This window comes from Eublepharis macularius, chromosome 18 (assembly GCF_028583425.1).
Source record: "Eublepharis macularius isolate TG4126 chromosome 18, MPM_Emac_v1.0, whole genome shotgun sequence".
NCBI classification, from domain to species: domain Eukaryota; kingdom Metazoa; phylum Chordata; class Lepidosauria; order Squamata; family Eublepharidae; genus Eublepharis; species Eublepharis macularius.
In genome coordinates, this window is record NC_072807.1 from 10212638 (window position 1) to 10229147 (window position 16510).

The 16510-nt window shown below is 43.8% G+C and overlaps 1 protein-coding gene across 4 annotated transcripts in view; it reads left to right on the forward strand.

The window, feature by feature from the left end:
• The window catches only part of STXBP5L (syntaxin binding protein 5L), a 100040-nt gene that overhangs the window by 45784 nt on the left and 37746 nt on the right, over positions 1–16510 (forward strand). For all 4 annotated transcript variants that reach the window (XM_055002687.1, XM_055002689.1, XM_055002688.1 and 1 more), the window contains exons 9-15: positions 2116–2194; positions 5295–5449; positions 7318–7390; positions 8857–9004; positions 10686–10753; positions 13838–13878; positions 15633–15847. In XM_055002687.1, the coding sequence (XP_054858662.1) occupies positions 2116–2194; positions 5295–5449; positions 7318–7390; positions 8857–9004; positions 10686–10753; positions 13838–13878; positions 15633–15847 (779 nt within the window). The remainder of the gene's footprint in view (positions 1–2115; positions 2195–5294; positions 5450–7317; positions 7391–8856; positions 9005–10685; positions 10754–13837; positions 13879–15632; positions 15848–16510) is intronic.

Sequence of the window (16510 nt, forward strand, 5' to 3'; positions counted from 1 at the left end):
GATCTCCAGACAGAGGGGAGTTGAGATTGCCCTCCGTGGAGTTCCGGAACCTCTTGAAAATGGTCACATGGCTGGTGGCCCCACCCCCTGATCTCCAGACAGAGGGGAGTTGAGATTGCCCTCCGTGGAGTTCCGGAACCTCTTGAAAATGGTCTCATGGCTGGTGGCCCCACCCCCTGATCTCCAGACAGAGGGGAGTTGAGATTGCTCTCCGCGCCGCTCAGCGGCGCGGAGGGCAATCTCAACTCCCCTCTGTCTGGAGATCAGGGGGCGGGGCCACCAGCCATGTGACCATTTTCTCCGAGGGCAACCCACTGAGTTCCACCACCTCTTTCCCCAGAAAAAAAGCCCTGCTTAGGAGAGCATTTGGTGCCTCTTGAAGGGCGTTGACTTGTCTTGCAAATGTTCTAGGAATTGTTGTTTTACTTTGTGCTGGCTGTTTGGTATTTAGTTTAATAGTTGGAGTTATTTTACCATCGTTTATTATCTGCCTCGGGTCCCACTGTGTGAGGGAAAGTTGTTTTAAATAAATAGAAGTAGGAAAACAAATATGCAAAATCTGTGACTACAATCTTCTGTTCACTAGCTCAGTACTTGGAATACATTGGCTGATGGGCCAAATAATGCTCTTCTGGGATTAAGAAAACACGGGAGTTTCCCTTGACTATTGACAAGGGCAGAGGCCCCCCCCCCTTTAATTTATCAAGAATGTTTCTGGAGTGAACTGCTGGCCTGGAGGATAAAGTCTTACGTTTGGTCTTAAAAGTCTTATGTTAGGTCCATCTTGTATTTAAGCCTGTCCTTTCAGTAATCAAAAAGCTACCCCCTCCTTTCCTGGATTTTTGAGCATGGTAACATTTGGTTCACTGAGTGGTTGGAGTCTACAGATAATCTCTCAATGAACCAATTCCAGTGTAACTGGATTCATTGCATGGAGTATTTTAATCTCATAACAAATTACAGTCTATTTCCATTATAGATCTTAAGGAAAATCACTGCATGAGCCATTATATTAATTATGTCCTTGCAAGGGTATTGGCCATTAAGGAAAATGTTTGCTTTGTACATTCTTTCTTTCTTTCTTTCTTTCTTTCTTTCTTTCTTTCTTTCTTTCTTTCTTTCTTTCTTTCTTTCTTTCTTTCTTTCTTTCTTTCTATTATAATTTTTTTATTTGTTAATCAACTCACAAACATAAAACATGACCCACAATCGTACAGTCATCTAAATCATACATCCACTACTGCAGATTAGAGATGGGCACGGAACAAAAAAACGACATGATTTGTGGTTCGTAGCATTCCACAGAACATCCAACCATAAACTTCCGACCTTTTCCCAGTTCATGGTTCATTGTTCCGTGGCATTTCAATCGCCCTGCACCAGCTGCTGAAGCTGGTGCGGAGCGTTTGAAACAGACAGCCCCTTTCTTCTGCTGTCATTTCACAGACCCCACACTGGAACCGTCGGGGGTCTGTGAAACTGACAGCCCATTTCTCCTGCTGCCCAGGCTGTCCGTTTCACAGACCCCTCACCGGTTTCAGCTGAACCCAGCGCAGGATCTGTGAAACTGACAGCCCCTTTCTCCTGCGCAGGGGCTGTCAGTTTCACAGACCCTGCGCTGGGTTCAGCCAATGGGCTGAAACTGGTGTGGGGTCTGTGAAACTCCGAACCCGACCACGGAATGACTGGAAAAATTCATTTGTTCCATAAACACGCGTTCCCATGGAATGCGTGTTTCGGTGCGAACGAACCAGCCCATTTTGTGCCCATCTCTACTGCAGATGTCTACAGTCTTTTAAGTCATACATAAAACATAAACACAATAATCTAAATCATATGAAGGAAACATAAAACATAAACTACTATCATTTAAATCATACAGTCATCAATCAAATCATATATTTATATAGAACTTGATTATATATGTTTTTAAATTTTCACTTCTATTTAAATATCTTTATTCTATTTTTTCCATCTATCTTCATATCTAATAATAATTTTATTACAAACATGTATTGCCCATCTCTTCTCTTCCCCCTTCTCCTATCACATTTTCTGTTTTAATTTAAATTTGTTCTTAATTGTTCTTTATTTTCGTACACTGTCTTTCAACAGGTAAAATTCAGCGAGATGGTAAAAAAGCTGAATCTTGTAAGCCAATTCTTAAAGTAGAATACAAGACCTGTAAAAACAGGTAGGTATGTTTCTTTTTCATACATAGGCAGGGGCATTTCTCACTCGGTGGTGGCCGATTTCTGTTGCAGTCAGCACAGTTTTGCTACTGTGATTCTTTGCTTTTTTGTCTTTCTCAGTTTAGAAAGTTTGTCACCTTCAATGAATATGTTATGATTTTTTCTGTTTATATAAGGTCCGCAGGAAATAAAAATTTAGCAGAAAAAGCTTTAAAAAGTATTTTGCATTATTAGACAGACGTTTAGAATGCATTTCTAAGCCAGTATGGTGTAATACTGGATTGTTTTGGAATTCAAGAAAGAGGTCTGATGTTTGAATTCTTGCTCAGCCAGGAAGCTTTTAGGCTTAGATCTCTCTGAGAACAGGGTCGTTTTCACATCTTACCGGCTGCGGAAAATCGCCAAAACTCCCGGAACGACAGTGTCTTCCTGACGCGATCTCCTATTGTGACTCCGGTTTATAGTGCAATGACATCAGAAATGACGGGAAATCGTGCCAGGGAGACGCTGTTGTTCCGGGCGTGTCACACGATTTCCTGCAGCCGGTAAGACGTGTGAAAACAGCCCAGGTGTTCACTTCATGGCCAGTTCCTCCCTTTTTTGCCTAAGGTGTCAAAGAAAATGTTTCTAATCTCTTCATAATATGTTAGTTTTATATGTGCAGAATTGTTTTACATGAAGGAACATCCAATCTTTTCCCATGCCTAAGTGGTATAACCCAGTGGTATAACTTTAGTGAAGGCCGCACTAGATATGATACAGAAGATACATGCGGGTAAATCCTACACCTATGCTACCATTCCTCTGAGCAAAGTTTATTTATAGGTTCATTTTATTTATTAAAATAGTTATCACTCACCTTTCCTTTTGGCTCAAGTTTGAAGTCTTTTTCTGTTAGAGGAAGAGCCACTCAAAGTGGAGGAAGGCTACTCAGAGCATGGTTGCATCTACAACATGATGTTTTTCAGGCCTTTTTTTATTTTAAGGCATCCAAGACCGTTTTCACACTACTTACCTTGCCTCGGAAGGACCCGAAACATCGCGCAAAAAATGCGGAAGATCTCGTTTTCTCGCACGAGATTTGCGTGTCGTCGCACAAATCTTGTGCGAGAAAATGCGATCTTCTGCGTTTTATGCGTGATGTTTCAGGTCGTTCCGAGGCAAGGTAAGTAGTATGAAAATGGCCCAAATCTGAGTAGTGGAACAGTGATGGGCTATCGAGTTCTTAACCCTTTCCTCGCTGGACTTTTTGCAGATCAGAATCATAGACATCCTAAGTTGCTTTCCCATTCACAAGGGAAAGGATACCAGTCAATGTATCTTTTTGCCATTGGAGAGAGGAAAGTAGCTTGCAGAGAGTGCTACTGCTTTTGCTTCCCTGTGGAGAAAGGGTTTGACATCCCCCCCCACCCCTGTAATGTACCCCAGTCAGATTCTGATGCCCCTGTAGTAGAATCATAGATTCATAAGGCTGGAAGGGACCTCCAGGTGCAGGAAATTCACAACTCCCCCCCCCCCACTGACTCCTGCTCTGTGCCCAGAAGATGGCAAAACACCGTCAGGATCCGCACCCAAACTGGCCTGGGGAAAATTGCTACCTGACTTCAAAGTGGCAATCGGCATTATCCTGGACACGCATCTGACGAAGAGAACTGTGATTCTCGAAAGCTTATGCTACAGTAAAGTTGGTTAGTCTTACAGGTGCTACTGGACTCTTTTCAATTTTTGCTACTACAGACGGCTAACTCCTCTGGATCTAACTGACAGGAAGTTCTTCCTAATGTTTATTCGAAAGCTCCATGTGGTTCTGGTCTGACATTCTGGGGCAGCGAAAAACAACTCCGTACCATCCTCTATATGACAGCCCTTCAAGTACTTAACGATGGCAATATTAAAGTTTTCTTTGAAAAACTTCACTTGTTTCCTATGTCATGGCTAGGTTGGTCTTGGGAACCTGGCCAGTAACTGTGTCATCCTAAACACACTTATATGTTTATCAGTCCACCGACATCAGTGGGATAAGATGGGGGTAATTCTGCTTAGGATTTCATTGTGGTGAGTCAGTCTCTCACACCTTTTTATACCTAATTGCAAGGGGATTCCTCAGAGGAGGGCCTTCAGCTGCTTGGAGAAGAATTGGGATGCAAGATGAATGGTTAATAACAGCTGCAGAAAGTTTTCTGTGTTGGGTCTTCATTTTTTGCTGATTCATATACATAGAAAAAAGGGTATGTGTGTGACACTCCCCCTCCTTTTTCTCTGTATCTGAGTACACTCTCTGTGTGCAATTTACTTGCTTGTTCTATGATGAATTTTAACACTACCCTTGATGTGACAGAAGAGAGATAGCAGCAAAAATCACAGTACAGGAAGATCTGTTACCCAGAGGCACGCTTCCCTGCTGGAAGATTATTCACTCTTCCCAAGGATTCCCTCCAAAGCTGGTGTTTACTAGGACAGGTTCCAATCTGTATGAGTATGACTGTTTTTTAACAGAAATCTTTTAGTACAGAATCAAAATGTGTGTTCAAATATAGTGAATGATCTTTTTCATAAGGTCTCGCACATGTAGACTGCTTTATGAGCTCATTTTTTAAAAGACACATAAACAAACTGAGAGATCCATTCTCGTCTGCCAAAACTGATTGTGGACTGTAGAACTCAAAATGGATTCCACAGTCCACTCTGAACAGAGACACATTCATTCATTCATTCATTCATTCATTCATTCATTCATTCATTCATTCATTCATTCATTTATTTATATTTCGCTTTTCCCCTCAATTGGGAACTCAAAGCAGCTTAGAACTTTGTTCTTCTCTCCTCCGTTTTCTCACAACAATGACCTTGTGAGGTAGACCAGGCCGAGAGTTTGTGCTGGGACTAAGGTCAGTCAGTGAGAGTCCCTGGCAGAAGTGGTGATTTGACCCCTAGCCTATGAAAAAAAAAATCACAATATTCAATTACACAGACATTAATACATATGCAGACTGACACACAAATTAATTTCTTTTTCTTTTCCTATTTGAAAGATCTTTGGGCTGAAAATAAATGCAGAGGTGATGTAATTACCCGCCTTTTTTATTATTCTTCCCAATATAGTGAGCCTTTTATAATTTTTTCTGGCGGACTTTCTTACGACAAGCCTTGGCGAAGACCAAGCCTAACGATCATGCATGGAAAAGCAATTACAGTGCTTGAAATGGATCACCCCATTGTGGACTTTTTAACCCTCTGTGAAACGCCATACCCAAATGGTAAGTGTATGCTACACCTTTGACCCATGGCTCGACAGAAAATGGTACATTTGCCCTCACAGTAGAGCAGAGAGCTCAGACAGAGCCAGGCTTTGAAGATGTGTTGATTAAATATATTAACGCCTTTACAATGCAGTCTTAGGCTAATTCCGCACACGTTGGATAATGCACTTTCAATGCACATTATCAGTTGTTTGAGGTGGATTATTTGTTCCGCACACAAAAAAATCCATTCCAAATGATCTGTAAAAAGGATTGGAAGTGCATTATCCAACATGTGCGGAATCACTCATGAACTGAGCTACACCCTTTTAAATCCATTGCAGTCAATGACTTTCTGAAGGTGTAATTCTTAGGGTTGCTACTAGGCATGGAGGATGAGGGAGGCAGGAACTTGCAAGTAGGTTGGGAAGTGATTGTTGTCCCCAGTGTAATGACATCACTTCTGGCAACCTGGAAGTGACATCATCATGCTGGGAGGAGGAGTGACACTCTAGCACTTGCCCCACTCTGGTTTAACCATAGAGTTTTGGGCAAGTCCTAGAGTAGCATCCAACACGACCACTTCGGGGTCACATTGGAAGTTGCATCATTGGGGGCAATAATTGCACACCTCAAATTTTGCCAGCCCCATTGGGGAGTGGGAGATCTTCCACCACAACTGGGAATGTAGCAAATCTGCCATTAGTCTGTATGGCTTTTTGAACATGCCCAGGAGCTTATAGAATCCAAGACTTTTCAGTTCATTATTTGTCTCATCTAGAACATGGGGTACAGATGTTTTAATCTCAATCCTTCTGACATTTGTAGAAGCATCTAACGTGCACTCAGCTATTACCCTATATGAATCTGAGGGCCCTAATTCATACAGAGCATGGTCACTTTTCAAAATATTTCTGGGTGGTATGGGCTCCGCATGGCTGTGGGGACGTTTGTTTTGGCTTCTCATGTGGGTTGGCTGGATTGCATGCTAAGTAACGCGTGCCGCCTCCCACCTCCCCTCCCAATAACAGCTGGCCCAGTGCAAGCAGCTTCTGTCTAACACACAGGATTGCCAATCTCCAGGTGGGGCCTGGAATTTTCCAAGAATTACAGTTCGTCTCCAGGTAATAGAAATTAGTTCCCCAGGAGGAAGTGGTCATTCAGAGGGTGGGCTGTACGGCATCACATCCTTGCTGAGCTTCCTTCTCTCCCCAAATTCCATCTGATTCAGGCGCCTCCTCGAATATCTGGGAATTCCTCCAGCCAGAGTTGGCAACTCTAGTAATACCACATTCCCTATGGTTGGCTTGGGAAATACTATAATGCACTGAAACTATATTTATAACAACAGTACCTCACAGGGTATAGCCCTAGGTTTATTGCTGAAGTAACATGAAGTTAACACTGCTGTAGCACAGTGGTTAAGTGGTTCGGCTGCGAATCAGCACTCTGCTGGTTCAAATCCCTCTCCTGCCATGAGCTCAGTAGATGGCCTTGGGTAAGCCACTCCTCTCAGCCCCAGCTGCATTGTGGGGATAATAATAACACTAACTTGTTCACCGCTCTGGGTGAGAAACTAATCTGTCTAGAAGAGCAGTATATAAGCACAGTTGTTGTTGTTATCATCATCACCGCCGCCCCCCACTCAAGATCTAGATGAGCATTACATCACCCACTCTTTTTAAAGGTCATAACAACAACCAATAAATATAAATATAATAAACAACCGTACTTAATTAGATGTTGTATTTTCCCATTTCAAAAACTGTTTCTAGTATTTTTTAAAAAATCCTTTATTTTATGATCATTAAGAATGATATAATTTGAATCTCATTTAGCTAACTATCCCTGGTCTCTAATTTTTGTGCCCGATTCTTGGTTTGTAGAATTTCAAGAACCATATGCTGTAGTTGTGCTGTTGGAAAAAGATTTCATTGTTGTTGACCTGACTCAGAGCAAGTAAGTACAAAGTCTTTGTGACGTTATCACTCATTGTTAGATTTTTGTTGTTGCTTTTTTATCAGGTTTGGAAATACAGAATGTGTCTTACTACAATAGCAAACAAATCACAGAGTGGATTCAAACTCAAACAAGTTTAATGGTCATTAGTATTTTGGGAGATCCAGATTTAAAGAATGTTGCACCTTTACAATGCAGTCCTGAGCAGATTTACTCCCTTCTAAGTACCTAAGGGTCTGACCAAACTTGTCAGATCATAGAAGCTTAAGTGGGGGTGGCCCTGGTTAATACTTGGATGGAAGATGACCATGGAAGTCTAAGGTTGCTATGCAGAGGCAGGCCAAAGGCTGTCAATTTTGCCTCCTCAAAGATGAAATTAACAAATTCTCTGAGGAGCGATCTCTGCCTGCTCTGTGTAGAGAGGTTTAAACTACACTTCCCAGCTAACATTGTGTCTCCTTGCACTTGAGCATCCTCGTTTAAGATAACTTGTGTAGAGAGACTCTTAGAAGGACGTAACTCTGCTTAGGATTGCAACGTTAGCTGCCTGTGGTCTTCTAGCTCATCGTTCCTTTTTTTCAAAAAAACTTTATTTTGCTTCTACCAATTTACTGGGCAGCAGGGAGGGCCTTTCCCCTCATTTTGCTGTTGCTCGCTCATGAGGGAGGGACCCGCTCCATTTTGTGTGTGTCACTAATGTGGATGCATCTTTTTGTAAGGGAAAAGCTGAATGCTGAAAACTTGATTTCACACATGGTGCATCGAAAGACAAAGAATTAACTTTTGATCCTGCCTTCTGTAAGGATGACTTTCCATCTGTTGAGATGGCCAGTTGGGTCATAATCAGGGCTTTTTTTCAGCGGGAACGCGGTGGAACGGAGTTCCGGCACCTCTTGAAAATGGTCACATGGCTGGTGGCCCCGCCCCCTGATCTCCAGACAGAGGGGAGTTTAGATTGCCCTCCGCGCCAGTTGGCGTGGAGGGCAATCTCAACTCCCCTCTGTCTGGAGATCAGGGGGCGGGGCCACCAGCCATGTGACCATTTTCTCCGAGGGCAACCCACTGAGTTCTGCCACCTCTTTTCCCAGAAAAAAAGCCCTGGTCATAATGATTTTTGAGTCGATTGTAGTCCATGCAAGGATAAGCCATTTCCTCAAACTGGCTTATCATAAGAAGAAACAGTGGGAAAGAGACTGAGAAAGTCTAGATGGGTTGTTAATCACATATTTTCTCTCCATGTGGATAACTGTCTTCCTTCCGTTAGAGATTACAGAAAATCCTGTTTCTTCATGATAGTCATAAAAAAGCTCTTGCTTGAAGATGTAAGCAGTGCACAGCCCAGGCACAGGTTTATTACTTGGGTGTAGACTGGACTTCTATACAAAAAGACATAGTTTGTGTACAATGTGATGCAATTTTCTAAGAATTATGCTAATACAAGCCCACAAAATGTCTCTCTCAATTAGTTTCCCAATTTTTGAAAATCCATATCCCATGGACATTCACGACTCACCTGTTACCTGCACGGAATATCTGGCTGACTGTCCTCCGGATTTGATTCCTGTGCTATATTCTGTAGGGGCGAAACATAAGAAGCAAGGATACAGCAATAAGGTAAAAAGAAAAGTTGAAATGTTTGGCAATTTTTGTTGGGGCAGGATTATGGTTACAGAAAGTAGACTCTTGCTTACTGATCCTGGTTTTATTATTAATAAAATGTGTTTTCATTTGTTTTATAATTATATTACTATTTCATGACATTTTGATTAGCGCATTGAATTTGTAAGGAAAAAGATACGAAAATGCACTCTTCTCTCCAGTACAATAAGTGTGCATTCAAAGACGGATCACCAAAGGACTCAAGGATTTCTGTTTCCACCTCGCGCCAATGCACCCGAATCGTATTCCATGACTGAGCAGTGAGGGAGGGGGAGACGGGAAGTTGCAAAGGATATGGTGCCACTTGAGAATGTGTCCTTGAGTGCTGTCTCTGGGAACCGAAAATAACTTCATCTCTCCTACAGTTCTTCTCTCCTCCTGTATCAAACCCTCTTCCCCCCCTTTCTTGCTCCTTCATGCCAGAATCCTAACCATCCATATCCTAAAGGCGGAAACTTTCCCTGTAACTAACTCCTCCAACCTGACACATGTCACTTCTGCCAATACCCTTGTCTGTGTTTGCTAGTACTGATGGATCTCTAATAAAGTAACTTTAACTCATACACTGGAGTGTGTGCAGTGGACTACTATGGGAATCGAACTGCCAGAACCTGACAGCAGCCCTCTGGAGAAGTGGCAGCTCTGCTGAGCTTTTTGTACCATTTGGGCCGTGTTGTAGTAGTGAGTCACACTGTGGGTACACGACAGAAGTGCAGAATTAGAAAATACCTTTGCTCAGAATGTTCTCAAAGGCTGGACAGAGTTAGAAAAGACATTCTGAACTTATTAGAACTTCTAATCCTAACGAAGACAGCTGTGGTTCTCGAAAGCTTATACTACAATAAAGTTGGTTAGTCTTAAAGGTGCTCCTGGACTTTTTAGTATTTTGCAGCTACAGACTAACACGGCTAACTCCTCTGGATCTAATCCTTTCCCTGGTTGCTTCCTTTCTCTGCCCTTCCTCCTTACCTATGCAAACTTTGGAGATGAGAAAAAGTAAGGCAGTTGAAGAGAGAATGGCCATGTGCTTCTGTGCTCTCGCCACCATTTTATTAAGCTGTAGGGCGACAACAGAAAATACTGGGGCAGGAAGAAGAATGGACTTGCTCAGAAAGAGAGAGATTCCAAGAATATTGGGAGTTCATATTTTGCAACCAAAAAACATTCCGTGTGCAGAATAAATTCTGCAGATCACTGTGGTATAATGTGGCAGTTTGTTTATTTTGGATAAACATTATCCAAATGATTACCTTTTCTGGTGAAAGTGGTGTTTCATGAGATGAGATGGTTGGCAGAATCCCGTCATGGGTGGGGAGGGGCTGAATTTCATCAAGCAAGGTCATAGAGACATAGAAGCTTCCTCTCTTATAACTGAGGCATACGGTGTATGTGTTCAAATATCTGTCTGCAACACTGGCTGCTAGTAACTTGTTTTTATATGAAAGACTGAATGCTGATGTTCTCAGATGTCTATGGCAGTGTGGAGGGGCAAAGAACCAGCAGCCTTTCAAGTTGCCAAAAACTTGCAATGAACGGGGAGGCATACAAGCATATCAGTGCAATTGCAAGCCTTTTATAAATGTTCTAAATTAGAAATGTAACTCTCCTAAAATTTAACTCTTTCATTTATGTGTAGGAGTGGCCGATCAATGGTGGTGCGTGGAACCTAGGAGCACAGACGTATCCTGAAATTATTATTACAGGGTAAGAAAATAGTATTACTTAGCATTGGCCTCCAAGGGAGTCGTGGAGCTGTTGAGATGGTTTTATTTTAAGTATGGGTCCAAATGACTTCTAGAAAGCTTTGTGGGATTCAGATCAGAAGTATACAGATTTAAGTTGGAGTGCTGAGCACCAACCAGAAATGAAACCATTTCTGGATGAATGAAATTTCTGGTCGATGCTCAGCTCTCCATCTTGAATCTGTATACTTCTGACCCGGTTTCAGGAGATTTATGGACAAAGGAACAACTCATCTGGATGCATTGTCCTTATCACATCTCATGCTGTTCTGCGGGAGGATTTCAATGACTTTACTCGACGCTGTTTTATATTACATCTTAGTGTCTGTTTTGTGCTGGATCATTTATGATTTAGTGACTATATTGATGGAGTGCTATGGATGAGATATTTATATACCACTGATGGAGGACTTTGGACCAAAAAGCATCTGGTTTTTGGTTTGTACATATTCAGATTAAATGTACTGATATACCTATATATGGATGATTTGGGGAGGGAAGGTGGCATAGTATAGCCCGATCTCACCAGATCTTGAAAGCTAAGCAGGGTCAGTACTTGAATGGGAGATTACCAAGGAAGAATCTGCAGAGGAAGGTACAGGCAAACCACCTCTGCTACTCACTCCCCTTGAAAGCCCCAGTAGGGGTCGGCGTAAGTCAGTTGTGACATCATTGTGCTGCCTTAAGAGTGCTCCCGCGTTTTGCAGTAGGCAGATTTGGGCTCCAAATGGGCTGAATTGAGGCCAAATGGGGCCCAAATTGCCCTGCAGCGAAGCGTGTGTGTGCTACCTAGCCTTGCACGATGATGTCACTTCCTGGAAGTGATGTCATCACACTGGCATGGGGCTGCATGGTGAGCATTGGAAAGGTAAGAGCTGCCCCCCCTCCCACTGGGAGGGTAAGGGAACCTGGCAACCCTACTTTATCTAGAGGCGGGATGCTTTCTGCCAGGCCTGGTGCATCCATGGAGGTGGTGCCGGCAGCTGCCTCGAGTACTGAATTCTGAAGGAGGTGCTGTGCTGGCCCCTGATGACCCCCCTGACCCAGAAGTGGGCCACATCCCTGCTCGTCTCTCCGCCCCTTTGCTGCTGCCGCCCACCTCGACTCAGCCCTGGTGAGCCAGGTGGCCTGGTAGCGTGGCAGCGAGCAGGGAGGCTAGTGGGGAAGCGGGCCGCATCCCCACTCGCCTCTCCACTTCTTAGCTGCTGCTGCCTGCCTCGGCTCGGCTTGGCTCAGCTTGGCTCCCGGCGTCATCACGCAGGACTGGAGCGCGCACGCACTTTGCGCGCATGCGTGGGCAAGAGTCGCCACCTCCTGCCCCGGGAGCCCCACAACCACACTATGCTGCTGCCCCTCCAGATTACCAAGAACTCTGAAAACAGGCTGAATAAGCTGTAAAAGGTATAATTTTGGAGATGTATTTAATATTAATCATTTTTAAGCCTACAATATCAAGTTGGTTAGTGGGTGGGGGGGCAAGTAGGTATCTCGCCTCAAGCAGCACAAACCCTGGCACTGGCCCTGCTTTCTCTCCTGCCCTCAAACTTGCTTAGCTTCAAAGCAGGGGTGCATCTCCCCTTTTCAATGTACAGACTAATATTTTTCTGCGTATCTTGGAATGGCTCAACAGATGCAGAAACCAGGATCTTGTCTGTGGGAAATTCTAACTCACAACCCTACTGATAGGCAATGAGGCAGCAACTTTACTGTTAGAAGGGTAAACGATTGTAACTATTCTGTTTTTGAAACTGTTCTCTTTGCCACGGGTGCTCCTTTTAAGGTACAACTATGATACCAGCATCAGAGTTCAGATGAGGGAAGACTGTGAGAGTTCTTCTCTCAGCATCCTGGCCTTTCCACATGAGGTCTACTTTTCTACATTTCTGGAGTCGCCCAGAACAGAGCTATAAGGGAATAGCAGTCATGCTGTATACCCGTAATGTTCTTTGGCTTTCCATATGCAGGGAGTAGGAGCACTTTTAACTAGAGATCAGCATGAACAGGAAAAAAACCAAACATCATGTTCGTTGTTCATTGCCATCCATGAACAGGGACTCACGAACAACTACGAACATGGACCTGTTCACAAACATGTTCGTGGTTGGCTGTTCGTGGGGGCCAGCAGGCTCTCCTCCAGCCATCGTCCAAGTCAAGATCCCTACTGCACCACTCCCAGAAACCTGACCTGAGCAGGCAGCAGGAAAGGTACCAATAATAAATAATAGCTTGGCCCAGAGCCTGGCAGCAGCCCTGGAACTTGAAGGGGTAGATCCCTATCCCACCACACACAAAGAAAATTCAAGCTCCAATGCACTCTCTCTCTCAAAATGCCAACAGCAACTGTCTCTCCCTCTCCACTGTCTGCAAAACCACAGCTGGGAGTCCCCCTTCCCCCCTGCTCTTTGCTCCCTTGTAACAAATTTTGGAGCTCCACACTTGAAAGGAAGACCTGCCTATCAAACTAAATTGGGCTTCGATTGGGGTTTCCAGGGCAACAGAAGGAGTTCAGACAGAGTTCAGACAATCCCTGCCTAAGTTGCCAAGGGAATTGATTGCAGGTGCCAGACTGTCTGGCTTGACGAACAGCAATGAACAGCAACCAAGGAGGCTTGCAACGACCACCTGTTCATTTAGAATGGGGCCTCACGAACAGCTTGTTCGCGAACTGCAGATTGGGCTGTTTGTGGCTTTTTTTTGTTCGTATTGCTGTTCGTGCCCATCTCTACTTTTAACAGACCACATATATATATGCAAGACACTTTGTATATGCAAGGCATTGTCATATCTCAGAGGGGTCGAGGGCAGACTGTACTGGATGGTATATTTTTGGGCTAAAACTTAAAGGTTGCCTCCCTGGAGAGCCCCAATGTCAGGAACACATTGTGATTTGTGAGACTTTATGAAAATGGTGGAGGATGTGTAAGAATGCTACTTTGTTGAACTCTGCCATCCTTGTTGTAAGGTATTAAATTCATGTTACTTTTTGCAGCTATATGACACATTTCTTCTTTTTATTTTAACTGCCTTTTAATCTCTTTTTTTAAAGTCACGCAGATGGCTCAGTAAAATTTTGGGATGCTTCTTGCAGTAAGTTCCTCTTAACATAATGAACTACTTGTGGTATGTTAAAAACCCAGAAGGGAGAGAATTGGTTAAAATTGTTGAAACAATAATGATGCATTTCAAGTAACTGAAGCAAAGAAATGAAAGGTAGTGAAGAGCTCTACATTAATATAAGAAGGAGAAAGTTTTATTTGGCAGGACTATATGGAAGAGGAATGAATAAGATAGGTCTGAAAATATCTTTCTGGCAAGGCCCTAAAACAACAACTGAATCCTCTAGTATTGTGTCTTGTGTCTTCATTAAAATCTGGTCACAGGTGTGCAACCCGGCTTGCGGTCAGACACAGACTGGGGGGAACTCACAACAGTGGCCATCCCCTTGATGTGCGAGAGCATGCTGTGAAAGTGGGGAAGGAGCTTCTGGTTTCCTTTCCCCACCCCGTTTTCATCACTGGAAAGTGCAACAGGGAGCTTTTTGCTCCTTATCTCTGGTGCCAGGTGCCCTAGAAAGGACAGATGGAGCCACAGAAAGGGGCAAAAGTCCCCTGCCACACTTTCTGCTGGTGAAAGCAAGGTGGGAGGGAAACCAGAAGTTCCTCCTCCCACTTCACAGCCCTCTCTTTCAGTGCTGAGTGCTTTTAAAGGTATGTCTGAATCCGAGAGTCTCTACATGAGACGCCTTGGTGCGTGTTCATGAAGTGTAGGGAGGTGCAATGTTAGCCAGGAAGCGTAGTTTTAAAAGACAGAGCCGGCGGAGATCACTCCTTAGAAGATTTGTTAATTTCATCTTCACCTCCCTCAAGGCTTGGGTTGGAAAAACTTTGTGTGCAGGAGGCTTATGCACCCCCTCCCTGCATGCTGCATTCCCAGTCCAAATTGGGGCCCCATAAGTCTGAGAATTAAGTTTGAAAAAAACAGAAGCTGCAGCTGATTTGGCGCTAATTGCCTGCCACACTAGTAGGAGAGTTTATGTTTGCTGTCTCCCAAAACAAGGATCTTACTGTCAGCTGGACAGACTTTATCCATCATATCCAATAATAGCCAGGTTTCTTCCAGTCTGTATGGAAAAGTTAACTTATTTGATTTGCTTACAAAAAGGCTTGGATGTGAGAGACCAATTTAAAGACTAATGGATTCGATATTTTGACATTATTCAATGCAGAGTTATAAAGATATCTTAAAGTATTTTAAAGGTACAGGATTCCGAATGCGGGAAAGTTGCTCTTCTTTTTGCAAATGGTTCTGTCCCCTTTGATGTGATACAGTGCTCCTTTTCATTACCCCCCCGCCAGGGCTTTTTTTCTGGGAAAAGAGGTGGTGGAACTCAGCGGGTTGCCCTCGGAGAAAATGGTCACATGGCTGGTGGCCCCGCCCCCTGATCTCCAGACAGAGGGGAGTTGAGATCGCCCTCCACGTGGCGCAGAGGGCAATCTCAACTCCCCTCTGTCTGGAGATCAGGGGGCGGGGCCACCAGCCATGTGACCATTTTCAAGAGGTTCCGGAACTCCGTTCCACCGTGTTCCACCGGAAAAAAAAGCCCTGCCCCCCGCCCAGATCAGACAATGCAATCCTAAGCAAGCTACTTATAAAGAGTCCTTCAATGGACGTAGAAGGGGGTAACTCTGTTTAGGACTCCACTGTCAGCCTGTTAATGTACACTATACTACATCATTTTGAAATATTTTTCGTATAAAGTCTGGAAAAAAAATTGCAACTGTGATCATTTAAAATGTTGTTGCATCTCAAGCAATATAACAGATGTCCTCTGTGTCTTCCAGTAACACTACAGATGTTGTACAAGTTAAAAACCTCAAAGGTGTTTGAAAAACAGAAAGTGGAAGGGAAGCCAACTGCAGAAATTGTAGAAGACGATCCTTTTGCCATCCAGCTGATGTACTGGTGTCCTGAAAGTCGGATATTCTGTGTATCAGGAGCCTCTGCCTATGTTATAGTTTTCAGATTCAGCAAACATGAAGTCAGTACTGAAGTACCAGTAAGTTTAAGTGTGTTTTACATACATATCCACTGATTTATTTCAAGGGTGCTTGTTCCAGAACAGAGTGTGTGAAAGGTTTGGTTTTAGTTAATCGGGTATAAAATTGCGTTATGTATATTTATCATACAGTAGTTTCAGTTACGTACTTCACAGAGTCTTTCTACACGAGACGCATTGGCGTGTGTTGGTCAAGGGTAGGGAAACGCAATGTTAGCTGGGAACCATAGTTTAAAAAGACAGAGCTGGCAGAGATCACTCCCCAGAGGGTTTGTTAATTTTGTCTTCACCTCCGCAAAGGCGCTGTCAATTTCACCTCTGTAGTCTAAAAGTGTGTGGGATCTCAAGCAGAGGGCAGCGAGGAATGGAAATGGGCAGGAGCTGCCTTCCAGAGCTGGGCTTGGACCTGGAGAGGTTCTAATGGGCTGAAGTTTCCCTTCTAGCATTTCACAGTTCCTTCACACAGCTCCAGTGTATAGCAAAGCCTTTGCCCTGCCGCCAGCTCTGTCTTTTGAAACTAGCTTTCCTGGCTACCACTGCAGCTCCTGACACGTGTTCTTCACATGTCAGAAGTCTCGTGTAGGGAGTCTCTAAGTACACTTCCAAACTGCAATCCTCACCGAGGAAAGGAAGTATGTGAGCCTATGATTTTATACCTACCAC